Here is a 19785-nt window from a genome sequence, read left to right as displayed (position 1 = left end):
GACTAGCAGACCAGATTTCAGAGAACAGACTGTGAAATGCTAACCTCTAACTCACACACTGACCTGCTGCTTCAGAAGTGGAAAGCTGGAGGTAAAGGCAGACTTTTGGGATGATAACGAAAAGAAAAGAAAACTGGTCCAAATACCTGTGCAAGTCATATGATGGAGAGCTTTACTTTGCCTTTTTCCTTCAGTGTTCAATATCATTTCGAAATATTCTTATTTTTTAATATTTCTTTTTTTGTATTCGCACCACAACAGGAGCATAAAATAACATGGCCAACAATAATTTTAAGTCTACGTAAAGCAATACAAATGCTAAACCCTGGTAGTTTGTGGCATTATGTGCTGCTCGTCTCCTGCAGCTCGGTTTTGTGTGTAGGGGACCACTGAAGACCCAGCATTTTCCTATGTAGTGTTGGACTGTACATGCAAACGTACGTTTTCTTTAAACGTATGTGCGTGGCAGTGCTTTTGTTTTGTGGCAGCTAAACCCCTTTCAGGTTTTCCTTGCATGCTGGGGGCCGCTGACTGCAGCCACTGCAGCAGCAGCAGCTGTCCGAGTCCAACTCCAAACAGAGCTACATTTTGCTCCTTTTAACGACATCCTTCAAACATAGCCGTAAAAAAAGGAGTTTTGATTATTCTAACAGTGTGTATGTATATTTAATAATCACAATGATAACTGGAAGCACGGAGCTGAGATTCCTCCTGAGTGTGTTTATATAAAAGCACAACCAACCACCTCATCAAATACGTTCTTAAGCAAAGTTTGTTTATATTCTCATTTGGGGTTTTTATTTTTTATTTTTTGGGTTTTTATGCTCAGAATTTGTAAATTGTGGAGTTTTGTAGCCACCTGGGTAAATGCACATGCGTGCTCCTGTGTCAGGCACGCATTGGCAGAGTATGTATGCACCTCACCCAGCCCTTGCCTAAGCAAAAATGGATGCCAACCAACAGCGACTGCCTGGAGACACACAGAAACTTCTCCGGTGTTTTGGAGTGCTGGCCGCCTGAGCGCTGAACAAATATGCACTGTATAAATGTCACCAGATAAAAAGCGTACAGGGATACTTAAAATGTCTTTGTTTGCCAGTTGTCTTCACCCAGATCCAAGAAAGAAAGCCTTTTTTTGTAACCGTGTTGAACAAATGCTAAACTCACATTACCCAGCACATAGTGCACTCATGGATGCTCTCTCTCTCCCAGGCAATGATTTGTTAGTGTTAAGGTTTATTTTTAATCACTGTATACTGATTGTGTGTTACCTTGTGTATTTGTGTTGCTCTTACCTCATCATGAGAACTGGAGGGATTGTGCGCGCGTGCATGTGTGTTCGTGTGTGTGGTTGTGGTGCAGAAACATGAAATGACATTGTCGGCACAAACACTCTCGCACATACACACCATGCATGTGGGTGGTTGGTGTGTTTTGTCCCAGTTGTGCTGTCCAAAGGGAACTGGGAGCCTCTTTTGATCTCAAATCAATCATCGTGCACTTGAACAACTTGGCTTGCATGTGGACTAACTGTGTGGGGATGATAATGTAGGCGTTGAATATTGTTACATATGCATTTTTGTGTCAGTTTGAAAATGGCAGAACTTAAAAACAAAACAAAAAAAAGACCGTAATGTCAAATCTATTTATAGTTGTCTCTGTATTACTGGAGAATCCTGTGTTCAGATTTACTTTGTAAATACAATGTTGTACATTACAGAGGTACACTCTTTTTTTGGTACAATATTGTACAGTAATAGCAATAGTAGTTTAATCAAATAGGCCTTATATAATATTCCACGTGTAGTTCTTGTTGTAGATCTGCTTTTTTGTTCTTTTTTTTTTTTTAATAAACATTGCTTGCTATAAAGATTCTTGATTTGTTTGTAACAATAAATTGACAACATGAAACTCCCAGGAAGTCGTTCTTTAAAACGTTATTTCCAATTTTATGTCTGTCCACTGTTATTTGTTTATTACGTCTTACTATTGTGCATTAGTAAGACGTAATAAACAAATATCCACGGCACGAAGATACAGCTGTCCAAAGGGGAGTTTAATCGATTTAATGTTAAGAAAGTCTGAAAATCCCTTAAGCCGTGCAGAACTCTCAAAGAACTCTGCAAAGTGCCACACAGAAAGTTGGATGAATGCATATATTATATATCTTCAACATTAGAAAAGACTGTGAAACGGGAGAAGAGTCGGTCAAATATGAACATTAAATGGGGGCAATGTAGCATTGTGTGGTGATATTATGTTTATACAGGGACACCAATTATCTATATTTTATTGAAGTATTAAAAAATATCATATTGCCATCAGTCTAAAAAGGTCTGATAAGGACTGGCTGGATTATGGTGTAGTCACAATAACACAGTAATAAAGACGATTGCAAAATAAGTAATTTCTATATAACCCTTCCGTAAATCCGGTTGATTACAACATATTTTCCATTAGCAAATGCTTAACTCATCATTTATATCTCATTACTCCTCCTTAGTATGCCATTTATAAATACAGATCTGATACTATGATGATTATGATTAATGCTGGCAGTGATGTAGAAGGAGTGACAGCTGTACATAGTTACAGCATGTACAGCAGTGATAGCTGTACATGCTGTAACAGTAACAGGTGGATAAACATAACACAAATGGCATGCTAAGGAGGAGTAATGAAACACTTGCTAATAAAGCGCTAAAAACACACAAACAGCAAAATTAAGCGGCCAATTTTCATTTTAATCTAATTCTTTGGGGAAGTCAGTGGTGAAAGGAGCAAAATGCACAGAGATAAATAAGAGCATTCATTACCAAGTACACTTAAAACTATTGTATGGTTATGTAAGAGAGTAGCAAAGTTTTGTTGGTGTTTTTTGTTTTTTTTGCTACAACTTCCCTCTAGCAAAAACATAATCCCAGTATGGCTCCTGGGTTTTCCAGCCCCAGTTTCTCTGATCTGATCTGCGTACTCTCACGGCAGTCACTCTCACACAGGCACAGAGGGAAACTACATTTCCGCCTTCATCTAAAGTCCGTCCCACAACGTGAAGTCCGCACTTCCCAAACGATAACGCAATGCGGCCAGCTGCTGCCTCTGAACGAACCCTCCTGGATCCCCGTTACAAAAAGTGACCCACGGCACACTGAGCCCGTGTCCAGCAGCACCTCCTCTCCGCGTCTCACCTGTTCGGAAAGGAGCCCTTCCAGGTATGAAAGCTGCTTCTAACTGCGGAAGAAGTTTCACACGTAGGCGTATTTTGTTTTCATACGAGCTGGATTTACAGTAACCCAGAGGGCAGTTGGAGTTAGTAACCAACATTACCAGCAGTTATTTGTGGCGGCACGGCTGAAAAAAAGCGGTTTTCTTGCTCCTGCCACGTTACCGTCAGGGCTAAATTAAAGGACGACTGACGAGCAGCAGCACCGGGTCCAGGTGAGGTCCGGCTACAGCTCCTACATAGGTTAGTAGCGCGAGCCCTGCTAAACTAATTAAACACCTAGCTTCAAGTAGCTAACCGCGTATTAACGTCGTTTTAATAGAGCCTTTGATGTAGAAGTTTAGTAAAATGTAAAAAATCGTGTTAGTGGAGATATCCGTGGAGGTATTTGTCTACTGACAGAGCTTTAATTAATGTAACACCTGCTTTTACTGGGAAAAATGGCTGCTGTGACGACATGAACTCAACTAGCCTGTTTAAAGCGAATAAATAAATGCAAATACTAGAGGTGGGCGGATCGATTCAAAAATTGAAAGTATCGATACCAACGCCGGTATTGGTGTCAGATCGATACTAGCATAATAGGATCGATACTTTGTTTTTCTATTCTCAGTTTGACATGTAGCCCACTGCATTGTGTTAAATTATTTATTTATTTTAGAAATATAAAAAAACCTCACCTCAAACATTAACCTTATTAGTGTCTCGGTGTGGGTTGGAGCCTGTCATGCAGTATGAAAGATGTCTCAACCTTGTTGTGTTGACTGTCACATTGATTTTGTTTATAGCCTACAGCACATTTTAATTAATAAAAGATGACCAAAAGTGCTTTACAGACAGGCACATTTACATTCCAGGCCTCCCCCCAAAAAAAAACCCAGTTTCACAATAAATGAAAAGCCGAAAGGTTTTGTTTTAACAACTAATTGTTGTAGAAAGTAAAAACCACCATGATTTAGTGATCTCTAAATCTGTTTAGAATACTTTTGTGCTGGTGCACCTAAGAAAAAAGTTAGGCACACCAGTGCAACTGTGGCAAAAAGTTGGTCTTAAGCCCTGATTAGATAACTGCTTGGCTAATGCTAAATGAATGCTCAGACAACGTGATTGGTCAGTTGCGATGGTGATTGTCGACCGACACCGCTATGATGATGTAGGAACAACACCAACGCTGGGATATCAGCAGATGTACATCTTCCATTAGGACAGCAAACAGAGGAGTTTTGTTTAGAATATGCAAATTGATCCTGGTGCATCTCGTATGTCATGATACACTGCTATACCCCAGGTAAAGTACCTTTACAAGTCAAAAGGTAATGCTGGCCCTGCATTACTTGGTATCAGATTGACACCAGAATTTGCAGTATGGCAATGCACTGACAAATACTACAACAGCAGGCCGTACGGTTATCCGATACTAACCTCTTTATTTTAGCATTTGTTTGTTTTATGATTGGATAACCTTGGTTCTGTCTCCCAAGGCTTTTCTAATAATAGTAACCCTCCCTTCTCATTTCTTCCAGTATGTCAGGTATTACAGCCAGTACAATAAGCTACCTGTGGTCTGTAGACGATGTCCTCGGGCAGGGGGCTACTGCCAGCGTCTACAAAGCACGCCATAAGGTAACCACAGGATGGTTTTATCATCTCATCGTACTCACAGGAAAAGTCATTCACATCAGTGCTGCCGTCATTATTGAAATTTCAGCCTGCTTTTCTTCTTCTTCTTCTTTTGCTCAGAGCAATACCAGGATGTACGATAAGAAAAGCTGTGGTTTCAGAGATGCTGTTGATTGCTGACACATTTGCGCAATTCTGTGATGTATCTGTGATGCAAATGTGCATGCGTGTTTGCAGAGGTCGGGTGAACTGGTGGCCGTCAAGGTGTTTAACATAATGAGCTACAACCGCCCCCACCAGGTCCAGATGAGGGAGTTCGAGATGCTCCGGAAACTCAATCACAGCAATATTATCAAGCTATTCACCGTGGAAGAGGTAAGAATACAAAAAGATATCTATATTAAAAAAAAAGAAAAATATTAGCAACATGTAAAAGAAGCACACCTCACGGTTAATCCCTCACCTTTCAGCTGCCCTCTAAACAGAAGGTGCTGGTGATGGAGTATTGTTCAGGAGGGAGTCTCCTAAGCCTGCTCGAGGAGCCGGAAAACGCCTTTGGTCTCGCTGAAACAGAGTTCCTCACAGTATTGCAGTGTATAGGTGGGTGTGTATATGTGGTATCGGTCTGTAATTTTATGCACCTGTTCCTGAAACTTTCCACCCTCTGTTCTCTTCAGTGCAAGGTATGAATCACCTGCGGGAAAATGGAGTGGTACACCGGGACATTAAGCCAGGGAACATAATGCGGCAGGTTGGGGAGGACGGCAGGTCTGTTTACAAGCTGACAGACTTTGGAGCAGCAAGAGAGCTCGAAGATGACGAGAAGTTTGTCTCCATTTATGGAACTGAAGAGTATCTGGTAAGATAGCGGACTCACTGAGCAAACCTCTGCCAGGTTTCCTACAGTGGGGCAAAAAAGTATTTATTCAGCCACCGATTGTGCAAGTTCCCCCACTTAAAATGATGACAGAGGTCAGTAATTTGCACCAGAGGTACACTTCAACTGTGAGAGACAGAATGTGAAATAAAAATCCATGAATCCACATGGTAGGATTTGTAAAGAATTTATTCGTAAATCAGGGTGGAAAATAAGTATTTGGTCACCTCAAACAAGGAAAATCTCTGGCTCTCACAGACCTGTAACGTCTTCTGTAAGAAGCTTTTCTGTCCCCCACTCGTTACCTGTATGAATGGCACCTGTTTGAACTCATCATCTGTATAAAAGACACCTGTCCACAGCCTCAAACAGTCAGACTCCAAACTCCGCCATGGCCAAGACCAAAGAGCTTTCGAAGGACACCAGGAAAAGTATTGTAGACCTGCACCAGACTGGGAAGAGTGAATCTACAATAGGCAAGCAGCTTGGTGTGAAAAAATCAACTGTGGGAGCAATCATCAAAAAATGGAAGACATACAAGACCACTGATAATCTCCCTCGATCTGGGGCTCCACGCAAGATCTCATCCCGTGGGGTCAAAATGATCATGAGAACGGTGAGCAAAGATCCCAGAACCACACGGGGGGACCTGGTGAATGACCTGCAGAGAGCTGGGACCAAAGTAACAAAGGTCACCATCAGTAACACACTACAACGGCAGGGAATCAAATCCCGCAGTGCCAGACGTGTTCCGCTGCTGAAGCCAGTGCATGTCCAGGCCCGTCTGAAGTTTGCCAGAGAGCACATGGATGATACAGCAGAGGATTGGGAGAATGTCATGTGGTCAGATGAAACCAAAGTAGAACTTTTTGGTATAAACTCAACTCGTCGTGTTTGGAGGAAGAAGAATACTGAGTTGCATCCCAAGAACACCATACCTACTGTGAAGCATGGGGGTGGAAACATCATGCTATGGGGCTGTTTTTCTGCCAAGGGGACAGGACGACTGATCCGTGTTAAGGACAGAATGAATGGGGCCATGTATCGTGAGATTTTGAGCCAAAACCTCCTTCCATCAGTGAGAACTTTGAAGATGAAACGAGGCTGGGTCTTCCAACATGACAATGATCCAAAACACACCACCCGGGCAACAAAGGAGTGGCTCCGTAAGAAGCATTTGAAAGTCCTGGAGTGGCCTAGCCAGTCTCCAGACCTCAACCCCATAGAAAATCTGTGGCGGGAGTTGAAAGTCCGTGTTGCTCGGCGACAGCACCAAAACATCACTGCTCTCGAGAAGATCTGCATGGAGGAATGGGCCAAAATACCAGCTACTGTGTGTGCAAACCTGGTAAAGACCTATAGTAAACGTTTGACCTCTGTTATTGCCAACAAAGGTTATGTTACAAAGTATTGAGTTGTATTTTTGTTATTGACCAAATACTTATTTTCCACCCTGATTTACGAATAAATTCTTTACAAATCCTACCATGTGGATTCATGGATTTTTTTTCACATTCTGTCTCTCACAGTTGAAGTGTACCTCTGGTGCAAATTACTGACCTCTGTCATCATTTTAGGTGGGGGAACTTGCACAATCGGTGGCTGACTAAATACTTTTTTGCCCCACTGTAAATACTTTGGGGACCTTCGAATAAGTGAGTGAAGACTGATTACAGTTTATTATGTTTTTAGTGCTGGTTTGCTTGTGATAGTAGCATTAGCAGGGCTCTAGAGTGCGACCAATTAGGTCGCACATGCAACCTAATTTCTGAATGGTGCGACTAAAAAATATCCTAGGTCACACCGGTGCGATCAGCCGTTTGAGTAAAAAAAGTCTCCGCAACTCTGTCTACGTGTGGTCAACAACAGACACACATTATGCCCATATCGTGGTCTAAACCAATCAGAGATAGTCAGGGGCGGGACCTCTCTGGTTGGCCCTGGTCCAAATATTCCTGTAGGCCTAGGTGTCTATACGTTTGAAAGTGCAGGCGGATAGAGAGAGGTGAGTAGTCAATAATCAATTTGATTCATTATATCCTGATATAATATAAATATATTTTATCAGAAACGCCAGAATCTCAAGTTAAACCTCACAAAACTATTTCAAAAACCACCAAACAGCTAAAACAGTAAATGAGAGCAGGGAAAAGGATTCCGGACAAAGACGTAAACACAAAGCATGGACCCGATGCATCAGAATCTGTGAGATGTCGGTGTGGTGTGAATAAGTCACGGTGGGACCACAGATCATCATTTAGAGCCATTTATTGTTATCAGCTGCAGCTCTTAAGCTGCCAGCCACGCATCACATCACACCACAACTTCCAACCCACAACCCCTGCTCCCCCGTGTTTTAACACAGCGGGCGTGATCGCGGATGCTGTGCAGGTGCGTCTGCATCGATGACCACGCCTCACCACAGTCGGCTTTCTCACCCAACGGCACTTATGCCCCCACGCTGTCGGGGCTGAAAGCCGACAGCTCACAGTGAAGCTGCAGGTGTTGTCTCTCTCCAACCAAAATTCACTGAAGAAGATCAAAACTACACTTCACATTTGATAAACATCGCCATTAATTCCCTCTTACTTTTGCTGTTTTGCTTCCACCATGATAAAATAACACTTCCTTCACAGCTCTTTCTCTATTTTGAGAACAGTTTCCCATCTCAAATCTGTTTTCTTCGTTATTCATTCGCTTGTTACAAACAAGTCGTGTACAGCGCTGTCGGCCGCTGTTTTTTTTTAATTGTATTTTTCCCAAGAATGACCTCTGACAAGAAAACCGAATTTCTGCTGTTTAATACTGAAGAAATGTAAACTTTTTTAAAATTATGCCAAATTGCAAAACTAGCTGTGTCTCTAATAAAACCTCTGTAACACTGGTCCAGAGACAGCATCAGATAATGAGCCACATACGATTGACTCCGAGCCAGAGCCCATTGAAAGCAAAAGGGGGAAAGTATATACAATAGAAGAGTGGCTTGACCAGTTTCCCTGGCTAAGATACAGATAAAGCTGACAACATGATGCACTGCATTTACTGTGTGGAAGGACCATGGCCGGCAATACTGCAATTGTGACTGGTGCTAATACTTTTCGAACTGAAATGCTGAGACAGCACAGTGTATCCAGAAAGCACATTATATGCCGCGATAAATGCACTGCCCAGGTGTCCCCTCTCCCCACTGCCTTTCACAGCAGGAAACAGGTCATCAGAGGAGGCAGAGATCATGATTAAGTTTAACATTGCCTGCAATATTGCCAAAGAGTGGCAAAGTGCCAAAGCACTTTAAGCACAAGCACTTTTTCAGTAACTTATCTTTCTTGTAGAACTGTGCTCAAAATAAAGAACTTTGTGCTGACAAGATTGTTAGTTAATCATTTACAAATCAATATGTCTGTATGGACAGCAATTAAAAAAAAAAAAAAAAAAAAAAAGTGAATATGTAAAACTGTCGTGTTAAGCGATGCGGTTGAAAGATTTGGGTGCACCTAACTTTTGTGCTGGTGCACCTAAAGCCCTGATTAGATAACTGCTTGGCTAATGCTAAATGAATGCTCAGACAACATGATTGGTCAGTTGCGATGGTGATTGTCGACCGACACTGCTATGATGATGTAGAAACAACACCAACGCTGGGATATCAGCAGATGTACATGCTTCCATTAGGACAGCAAACAGAGGAGTTTTTAGCCACCGCACACGTGCTGCCATGCAGTCCTTCAAAATCCTACTGTACAGCACTGGACTTGAATCACCTAGGAGTCAATCGAATGCTGATTCACCGTCGAGTGGACCAGAATAGAAAAGGGAGAATGTGGAAAAAAAATCAAAGATTTAAAAAAAAATACAGCAGGAAACGCACAGACAATAGCTGTAGTGGATACTTTCCATCGTTTTTGTCTGTGGGATGAACAACAGGACAGGGAAGAGTAGCCCACTCACTGACTGAAATACATGTTTTTTACACTGCCTTCATCGACAGCAAGTGCTCTGTGCAGGTCCACTATCCCGCCTAAAGAATAAAGCAAGCAGTGGTTAGTGGACATAGAGTTGTCTTATATTATTTTTTCAGGTTCGGGTTAGCCTGCAGGTGGCCTTGACATGGTCCGTTGCATTTATGCTCCATTTGCACTACAGTTAAAAACATTTATGATGATGCGTTTTTCCATCTGTAGGTACAGTGGTGAAAGAGTGCATTCACTCCCATCTAATAACTGGGGTCAATAAAAAGTATATAACATAACATGTTCGCAAGGAGTGTTGATTTTTAAAGTAAAAGCTTTAAATCGATACACTTTCATATTGCAATAATTAAGATGCTTCCTTCAGCACTCGGCTTGCAGCCTTGTCCCCACTAAACTATTTTGCTTTTCCCAATTTCCCCAATGGAATATCTTACCTTGTAAACTCTGATGTGAATCTCTGTGTTATGTTAGATTAGGTTGAGACCAACACCTCTGCGAGTGATTTAACCTGAGGTAGATGTGAAAATGTTTTGTTACCAGGGTCCGATTTCACAGCAAAGTGGACAGTATCCAAGTGACATTTAAATGACAATCTTCAGGAGCCCAAATTTGAATATTTAAAGGCAGCCTGCATGATCAGGACTAGGTAGCCATCTAGTGGTCAAATCTATTAGTTATAACAGCCATTCCTAAAATCAAGAGTGCTGCAGCCCACTTAAAAACCAGAAAATCCCATGGGGCTCATCTAGTCTTAAATCTTCACTCACTAATCAAAATACAAGTGATGTATTTTCTTGAAAATTTTATCAGAAAACCATAAAAAACACGATTATGGCTATAAATTTCAAATGCTACCCAGTCATATGTAACGTCTTAAAGGCCAATGTGTGACCCACCTGCCACTGGCACACAAACTTTGATACAAGAGCAGCGACTTTAGGCTAAAATAATGAGTAATATCCCAAACTCACAAGCTTTTATCGCCAGTTTTAAGTCACTTTTTATATAAATAAATATATTTATAAAAGTACATACATCTGAGGAATTTCAAACTGACCTTCTGTTGTTTCTGCGGCCCATCTGTGGTACCTTTGCACCCCACAAGGGGGCCCCAGCCAGGGAATCACTGCGTTATCAGAACAAAAGGTGAACTATGTAGACTTGACTGATACACAGTGCTGGATCGAAATGGCGCACTGTGGCTCACTATGAAGGTGCTTTGACTGTTTTCTCTTCTTCATGTGTGTGTGTAGCACCCAGACATGTATGAGCGCGCAGTGCTACGTAAGCCTCATCATAAATCTTACGGGGTGAGTGTCGACCTGTGGAGTATTGGTGTGACCTTATACCACGCTGCCACTGGGAGTCTTCCCTTCACACCATATGAAGGACCACGCAGGAACAAGCCCATTATGTAAGTTAATACATTAGAGTTCTTCAAGCCCCCAACTGAAACCATAGCTAACATCTGTACATCTACATGTACCAGCCATGATCAATGTTAGTAACTGTGCCTTAGGACATATATTTATGTATTTCCTCTGAACCATTTTGGGGGTTTTGTTTTATAGGTTCAAAATAACCACAGAGAAACCTATGGGGGCGATAGCTGGAATACAACGGAGAGAGGGCGGACCTATAGACTGGAGCTATCACCTACCTCACAGCTGCCAGCTGTCACAGTATGCCACCTAATAAAAACAACTAAATCCTATTTATACACACCTTGTCACCATCAAACCCTCATGGTTTTTTTTGTCTCTCTTTGTTGTTCCCTTTTCTTGCTCTCCCTGTCTCTGTGGCTGTAGGGGTCTAAGGGTGCAGCTGGTTCCAGTACTAGCAGGTATAATGGAGGCTGACCAGGAAAAGTGTTGGTGCTTTGACCAGTTCTTCACAGCCACCACAGATGTGTTGCAGCGGCAAGCAGTTCACCTCTTTTCTCTGCAGCAGGCCATGGCACATTGCATCTACATACACCACTACAACACGTAAGTCTGCAGAGGCCTTTATGGGTGGCCTTTTTTTTTCCTTTGGCTGTTTTTGTTTATTAAAAAAATGTAGTGCAAGCTCAGTATCTTGATGAGAGTTTGAAATTTTTACTGACAATGACGTGAAACCATTTTGTTTTCTGGAATTTATACAAGAAATACGCAGCAGAAGAACTCGCAGAATAATGAGGTGTAATATGTGTTATAGTTTTAATGTGGTAATGCCAGTAAATTCTGTGCTGAGCTGTGGATTATATCTGTAATCTCAAATTGCTTTTTTAAAGCCTTTCACTCTCAGTTCATTGAATCTGTGCAGTAGAACTCAGAGCGTTTGAGGACAGAGCAGATTTGTATGTTACGTTTGTAATTTAAGAAATAGTGATTTTTATGCAAACATAACTGCTGCTATTTCCTCATCTTTTTTCACCCCATGTTTCCTGTTTTTGTCTCTGCCAGCACTGAAAAAAAGACAAAAAGCTAAAACAAATACAATAATTATTTTACATTTATTTTTGTATAAAAATATGTCTGCAACTCAGCTTTATGGTAATCTGACCATTATTATTTTGTCATTGTTTATGAAGCGAACTAAAGGTTTAAAAGACTTACTGACACATGTAATCACCGAAATTTAATACACTTTATTTGTGGGGATTTGGACATTAATAAGAAAAACACCAATGACAAGAACAAATCAAAAGGGTATTCAAAGCCTCCAGCTCCAGGAGAAAAGTCAAAAAGAAAGAAGTTAACTAAATAAGCTTCACTCCAAACAGCAGCGACCAGGCGCACTGAGAACAGTCTTAAGAAGCAAACTTGCTCCTGAAATTTAAAAATGTGTCTAACAAAATTAAAATCTGTCTCTCTTCTCAACCAGAGTATCAATCTTCTTCGAAGAGGTGGCGTCTCAAACAGGTATAGGGGTACAGCAACAACATCACATGTACCTTGGACATGACCTGCTCTTGGAGGGCAGCATGAAGGTGGTCAATCTTCCACGAACTTCACCTTCTCAGCCCCTCATTCTGCTCAGCTATGCAACTGATGAAGCAAACACCAGCCTGCCATTCAGAGAACGTAAGACCGAGACTTGCATAACGGAAATATGTGTGTGTTAAGTTTTGAGAAAAAGGTGTCAGTTTCTGTCTCAACAGAAATATTTTAGCTGGTTTGGTGTGAGCATGCAGTTGTTATCACACAGTTGCACAGACATGATTGCACATTTTCATGAATTCTATATTTTTTGCGATGTATTTCTTTTGTCCTCTGCAGCAGAGAGTCCCGTCATCCCGGCCAGGTTTGACGTCATGGCAGATTACAATTTCTCCAAGGTAAATGCTCCCTGTTATTACCGGTAGTTTAAAATATTATTTAATATATTATTTTATATACTAAACACTTTTCATATCTGCCTTCTTTTCCCCCCGATCCCCTTTTATTTTTAGATTGTAGTAGGTGTAGTCCACCAGTATCTGAGGATAGTACGGCTGCTGCACACGCACCGGGAGTTGCTGCTGCAGGGATATTACAGCTACATGTGAGACACAAACACAGATAAAAATTATTTGTTAGTCTTCTTGGAATTCTGGGCCTCCCGGGTGTTATTTCCCTTCAGTTTATGTTCTGCGTTTCCCTATTTTTCTTGTTTCTTAGAATGAAATTGCGCAACGAGTGCAGAGAAGCCTTGCACAGTATTGCCATGGTCACCATTAGACTGCAGTCCTGCCTCAATGCAGAACACGGGATTCGCACACTGTAAGTTTGTCTGCACACTTTTTAACCCTAAGCTGTAAAAGGCTGAAGAGGTATTGTTGTTGCAGCAAGTTTTCTGGAAATCTTGTGAATGTGATAGCTCAAGAAGGGAGTCACCTGGGATTTTCAAATGAATACATACAGTGTATCTACTAGAAGGCTGAAGGGTAGCACTGGCACCCGTAAGTGTTTTTAGAATAAGCACAGAAAATTAATTCTGTAAAAGTGCACTCGAGATGGTAAAGTGCAGTGTTTGCAATAATTCGGGCATACTTGTTACCTGAGGTAGATTTTTTTTTTTTTTTTTTTTTTTTATCTTGACAAATGAGGCTAGGTCTTGTGTAAACATAGACACAAAACATTTCTAATGTTCCTGATACTGTAATAATGCCATCTTTAACCTATAACCTTCCTTTCTCCTCCAATATCTGCTACATTTCTTAGAGACCCTTACACTTCAGAAAATCAAGGCTCAGCTGCTAATGGTCAAAGGTTGCGGCAGGTGAGTACCAAGAGCAAAAAACAGAGACAAGCTCGACTGATGCAGTTATACAGGTCCCAGTTAAAACTGTACAATTAAAACTCAAATTATGTCTTGTCTTTGTGAAGGTTTAATACCTTTTTGCTGGTACTGTAGTAGTAGTACTGGATGCTGCAGTTTGTGGTGCACCTGATTTACATGCTGTTATTCTAAAAACATCATAGAGGGAAAGCAGATATAATCATCCTGCTTTTTATGCTACCTATTGGCAAATATTAACACTGATTGAGTGTCTTTGAGATGGATATTTAGTTGCTACTAGAATTATAAGATACTGTATTGTAGTTCAAATTTTAGAGGATGCTAAATTTTGGTTTATTATGAATTTATATATAAACAGGCACATTGCCTTAGTGTTATAGTAAGATTTAAACCTGGTATGCAAAGGAGTTAGAGTTCCCTCGCAGTTGACTGAAATTCAATATCATGAGAGACAGGCAGACAGCATAGCTTATATTTGATGCGTCTCATATTGAATCCCCTAAATGTGAGTGCTTGAATCATAACTGATTGCACAGATTTGTGCTTTGTTGATGTGTTGTGTGTAAGAATCTGAGATGCTTGTCTCCTCAGGTTCATCAACACCTACCTTTGTACAGTGCTGGTATCCAAGAGTTTCAGAACCGACTTGATCAACTGCAGATAGAACAGGCCAAGTTGTCAGAGACTCTGGCCAATGATAAGAGGTACTATCGGGGGCAGGGATTCAAAACTGCAGAATGGACAATTGGTTTTATTTATAAGTGTTTATTAGAACTAATTTCTTTTCTTATAGCTGCCAGAAGATAGAGATGCTGCTACAGAAGATAACAGCAATTCATCAGCATTATCGTAAAGACAGGCTGACTGGCAGTATGCACAGCTTCTCTATAGATACTATAAATTTCTTGTTTGTGTTTCATATTATTCATCTGACAGATTTCTTCTTTTTCCCACAGAGCTAGCATACAATGATGAGCAAATCCACAAGTTTGAGAAGTGAGTGCGTGTGTGTGATTATGGATTTGTGTTCCCACAGCTATGCCCCAGCCTGTAAAGTACCTGCGCTGTCGTGTAATCTGTTTGTCGTTCTTCCTTGACAGAATCCACCTGTCGAGCCACATTAAGCGAGTGAAATCTCTGTTCAGAGAAGACTGTGTGCAGAGATACAAAGAGGTTTTAGACTCAACAAGAACATGGAACAGGTCAGAGCAAGCTACTCCTTCATTAAAATAACCTTTAGCAGTCATTCAAACAGTTGATCAAAGCTGATATTGTATGTTATTGATTAACCCTGGTCATCATCACTGTATATTTGTGTAACATGGAATACAGGTTACGTACTTTATGCACTTTGATTCTCTGTCTTTCAAATGTGTTTAAGTAGAGTAGAAACATTTTATTTTAAAATACAGGTTAAAAACATATATGGTATAAAAGATGGGTGGAGCCACGCAGCTTGTGAAGCCTCAAACTGAGAATTTTTGCCACCTTGACCAGACAAACGATTGTGATTGACAAGTCATTATCCAGTGAATACGTGGTGACTTATCCTTCTTTTTGGCTCAAGTAATGACCATAATAAGGCTGGGTGGTTCGCTCCCTACTCCAATCGTCCTCCTTTGGATGATAGCATCACCAGCAGCAAGCAAAGATGTTATCCACCCTCTATAATACACAATATGTGTTCCAAACAAAAACACACAAAGAAAACAATTCTTACTTCCACCATGAAGAAATGTCTCCATAGTTGACACACAATACTGATTGATTTAGCCATCTGCAATTTGTTGCTGGATTTCAGCTGAATCCAGTGACATTTTCTTCAGGTTTATTTATTACAGCTCCAAATCACAACAAGAGTTACCTCAAGGTAAGGCTTAATATTTTAAGGTGAAAAAACTACAATAGCACAGAAATAACATAGAAAACACCAACAAACAGAAAACCCCCAATGAGAAAGTATTTGGCGACAGTGGGAAGGAAGAACTCCTTTTTAACAGGAAAAAGCCTCCTGAAGTACCAGGCTCAGGGAAGGGCAGCCATCTGCCGGCTGGGGGTGAGAGAAGGAAATCTGTGGAAGAGAGCCACAGATTAATAATAATTAATAATTACATCAGAGTGCTGTATAAACACATGGACAGGGAAAAAGGTGAGTTTTTCATAGGAGGCTCCAAGCAGCCTAGTCATATTGCAGCGCGACTAAGGGAGAATTCAGGGTCACTTGATCTAGCCCTACCTATAATTTTTATCAAAAAGGAAGGTTTTAAGCCTAATCTTAAGGTTTGACTTCTCTGAGGTCCTCCTCTTTTCCCCCTGGCTGGCAGTTCAGTATTCTATATCCTTTATCCAATATATCCACGGTCCCTCCTTCAGTTCAGTTCAGTTTTATTTCAAACATGTGCATTCACAATCATTACAAAAGATCATTCCATTATTTTGTTTGAAAAGGAGTAGGCAGAAGTATACACTTATTAGTCCCTACCCCCTCAAGTTTTACGTCTCATTGATTTAATTTTCTTTTAGTCTTAAATTAAACAAACAACATATGAAGCTAAAGCAAAGACAAAACAAACAAACAATAAAACAAAACAAATAAACAAGCCCCACCACAGTATAGTTACTTTCATATAAATAAAGACAGAATGGTTACATTGGCAGATTCACAAATTATGAAACAAACAAACTAAAACACCATTACCAACAACATTACCGCCCCGGGATAACCCTGTTTTCTTCATTCTTATATTTGTTTAAAATGTGTTTTTTATATTTTATTTTAAACTGGTTTATGTTGTTACTTTCTTTAATTTCTTCTGTTAGACTGTTCCATAATTTAACTCCTGCTATGGAGATAGACATACTTTTTAAAGTTGTTCTAACACTTTGTATTTTAAAATTCCATTTCCTTCTTAAGTTATACTCACCTTCTCTTTCTATAAACAATTATCAGATTTCTTTTGGAATTCAATTCAATCCAATTCCATTTTATTTATATAGCGCCAAATCACAACAAAAGTCGCCTCAAGGCGCTTCATAGATACAGAGAAAAACCCAACAATCATATGACCCCCTATGAGCAAGCACTTTGGTGACAGTGGGAAGGAAAAACTCCCTTTTAACAGGAAGAAACCTCCGGCAGAACCAGGCTCAGGGAGGGGCGGCCATCTGCTGCGACCGGTTGGGGGTGAGAGAAGGAAGACAGGATAAAAGACATGCTGTGGAAGAGAGACAGAGGTTAATAACAGATATGATTCAATGCAGAGAGGTCTATTAACACATAGTGAGTGAGGAAGGTGACTGGAAAGGAAAAACTCAATGCATCATGGGAATCCCCGGCAGCCTACGTCTATTGCAACATAACTAAGGGAGGATTCAGGGTCACTGTATCCTGGATTATTTATTAATCTAGTGGCCCTTTTTTGTATTATTGTTATTGTTTGTGTATTACTTTTGTATGTGTTTCCCCAGACCTCTACACAGTAGCTCATATACGGCAGTAGTAAAGCACAGTATAATATGTGCAGTGCTTTCTTTCTCCAGTATTTCCTATCTTTCCCCAGGACGGCCATGCCCGGTGCCAATTTCCCTTGAACATAAGTAATTTGTGGTTTCCAACAGACCTTGTGGTCAATGATCACACCAAGAAATTTTATTTAATTCACTCTTTTTTTAAATATACATTGTCAACACATATTTTTACTTTGATATTTTTCTTTTGGTTTCCAAACAACAAAAATTTGGTTTTATCTAGATTCAATGATAATCTTTTTTATATCAAACTTCTTTAATATCGTTAAATCCTGTGTGATCATCTCCAAAACACAACTCCTCTGCACATGTACAAACCACCATTTTCTCAGTAATGCTTTTTTAAATTATCTTTCATCGTCGTTATAACGTGATTGGACAATAAAAATTAAAAAGAAAACCCACCACCACCATGATTGTTTATCTATAAGCATTTGTTTCATTTGGCAGCACTGTCTGTCAGTGGATATCCAATCTCCGTGGAAAATTACTTGATGCTTGAGCAACTAAAACAGGAACAGGATGGCATTTTTGTTTACTCGTGTGGCCAGCGATAGCTTTCCCATGGCAGGCAGTGGAATAACTGGAGCAACAGGAAACTCTGGCTTAGGAAAAGAAGGTGAAGGAGTGCGAGGCCAAAAGGACACAAGGGTGAACAACATTTTTGGTATTCACTTGATGGTTAAAAATTTGAAGAAAAGGTTATTTCTATGAGGTCGTTGAGCCTTAAACCCTGCCTAGTTACCAGCCTAATGATGGTGTTTAATAACTGAAAGCAGAGTGGTCTTTCCAAGAATGGTGCAGGATGGTGGGTGTGGGTTTGAAAACCTGTCTGTTACCAATTAGGTTTACTCAAGTGTGCTTCTACATTTGTTTGCAGCCTTATGCTGGAGCTGCAGACCCGACTGCAGGACTTCAGTTCTTTCTCTGCAGGCTTAATAGCAGACTTAGAGATGAGTGAGCAGTGCCAGAATAAGGTCAGTATCACTCTTTTCATGCCTAGGAGACAGTCTTGACACCTTATGCATAAACATGGAGTCTGACATGCATTTTTCCTGTGCTGCCTTTTTGTTTGTGCTCAGTAGTTATTGTATTAGTGATGTCGAGCAAGTCAGTGACTATGTCATGTCTCATTTGTCGTCCTCAGGTTATGGACAGAATCCTTTACACTCTGCAGTCCAAAAGACCAGAACAACAGTCAGCAGTCATACCCAAAGACAATGACCAGATGGTCTCCAGGTGTGTGTGTGTGTGTGTGTGTGTGTGTGTGTGTGTGTGTGTGTGTGTGTGTGTGTGTGTGTGTGTGTGTGTGTGTGTGTGTGTGTGTAAAATTAAGACATTTCCCGACTGCCATTGCAGTATTTCTTTCTTTTTTGTAGGATGCACCATTTGAAGGAGGAAATGGAGATTCTGGTGAGGGAGCTACAGTGTAACAACGGTATTATAGAGAGGTCAGTGGTGTGACCACCTTACTGTTAACAAATCTCATCTGTCAAAGCACACGCAGCATGATGCTGATGGTATTTCTGTGGTTCCATAGCCTGGGAGCCGTGAACTCTCCTGCAGCTCTGGAGCCGACTCTGGCCAGACCTTCTACACTGTGACACAAGACCACTGTCTCTGGATCTTGCCTCTGAGAGGCGCACGCACACTCTCTGAAAATCACCTCATCTTAAGTGCCATTAATGAATGTACTGGCCTTTCAAGGACCATCTACAGTGTTTGTTTTTATCTGCTTCCTCTTCCTTTAATGATCAATGAAATGTCCTTTATCAATTTAGAAATAAGATAAGCACAAAGAGAAAGGAGGATAGGCTTCAGGTGTGTGTGTGTGTGTGTGTGTGTGTGTGTGTGTGTGTGTGTGTGTGTGTGTGTGTGTGTGTGTGTGTGTGTGTGTGTGTGTGTGTGTGTGTGTGTGTGTGTGTGTGAGAGAGTATAGCAGTAATAAGATCAATAAAATCTTCATTAATGCCTTAAGTGTTATTGTATTTGTAATAGGCTGCCATAGAGATAGTCAGCCAGGATCAATGAATGCATAGTCAGCTCTTACTCTGTTTTTTGTGGTCCTTTGTTTCACAGAAGAGGAAGAGTAGGCTCTGGAGAACCTTGAATAGTATATTTATCCAGACAGAGTGTGTACTAGTATGCAGGTTTTGATTATATTTGGGATATAGAAACATTATTAAAAAACAGTATAAAATGTTTCTGTACAAATCTGCTTATAAACAGGGTAATGGTTGTGCTTGTAGACTCTGTTTTTCTTTGTGTCTGTGTGTTTTTGATGAAAAAGGCCTTCCAATGAT

At 40.6% G+C, this 19785-nt stretch overlaps 1 protein-coding gene across 3 annotated transcripts; it reads left to right on the top strand.

Annotated features, from left to right (window-relative positions):
• Positions 1-2910: 2910 nt before the first annotated feature.
• On the top strand, positions 2911-19347 carry ikbke (inhibitor of nuclear factor kappa B kinase subunit epsilon). Of its 3 annotated transcripts, none has more exons than XM_026168314.1 (21): positions 2911-3212; positions 4747-4846; positions 5081-5218; positions 5314-5443; positions 5521-5702; positions 10945-11105; positions 11263-11373; positions 11500-11679; positions 12557-12756; positions 12952-13010; positions 13125-13216; positions 13333-13434; positions 13876-13933; positions 14546-14658; positions 14748-14824; positions 14911-14950; positions 15055-15156; positions 18363-18459; positions 18630-18721; positions 18862-18933; positions 19023-19347. In XM_026168314.1, the coding sequence occupies exons 1-21, from the start codon at positions 2926-2928 to the stop codon at positions 19084-19086; spliced, it is 2457 nt and encodes an 818-aa protein (XP_026024099.1). In that variant the 5' UTR covers positions 2911-2925; the 3' UTR covers positions 19087-19347. The 3 variants fall into 3 exon arrangements, with proteins under 3 accessions (XP_026024099.1, XP_026024101.1, XP_026024100.1); XM_026168316.1 differs by lacking the exon at positions 2911-3212 and adding an exon at positions 3220-3438; XM_026168315.1 differs by lacking the exon at positions 2911-3212 and adding an exon at positions 3220-3466.
• The last annotated feature ends 438 nt before the right edge of the window (positions 19348-19785 follow it).

This window comes from Astatotilapia calliptera, chromosome 5 (genome assembly GCF_900246225.1).
Source record: "Astatotilapia calliptera chromosome 5, fAstCal1.2, whole genome shotgun sequence".
Lineage (NCBI taxonomy): Eukaryota > Metazoa > Chordata > Actinopteri > Cichliformes > Cichlidae > Astatotilapia > Astatotilapia calliptera.
This window is presented reverse-complemented; position numbering and strand designations above follow the sequence as displayed.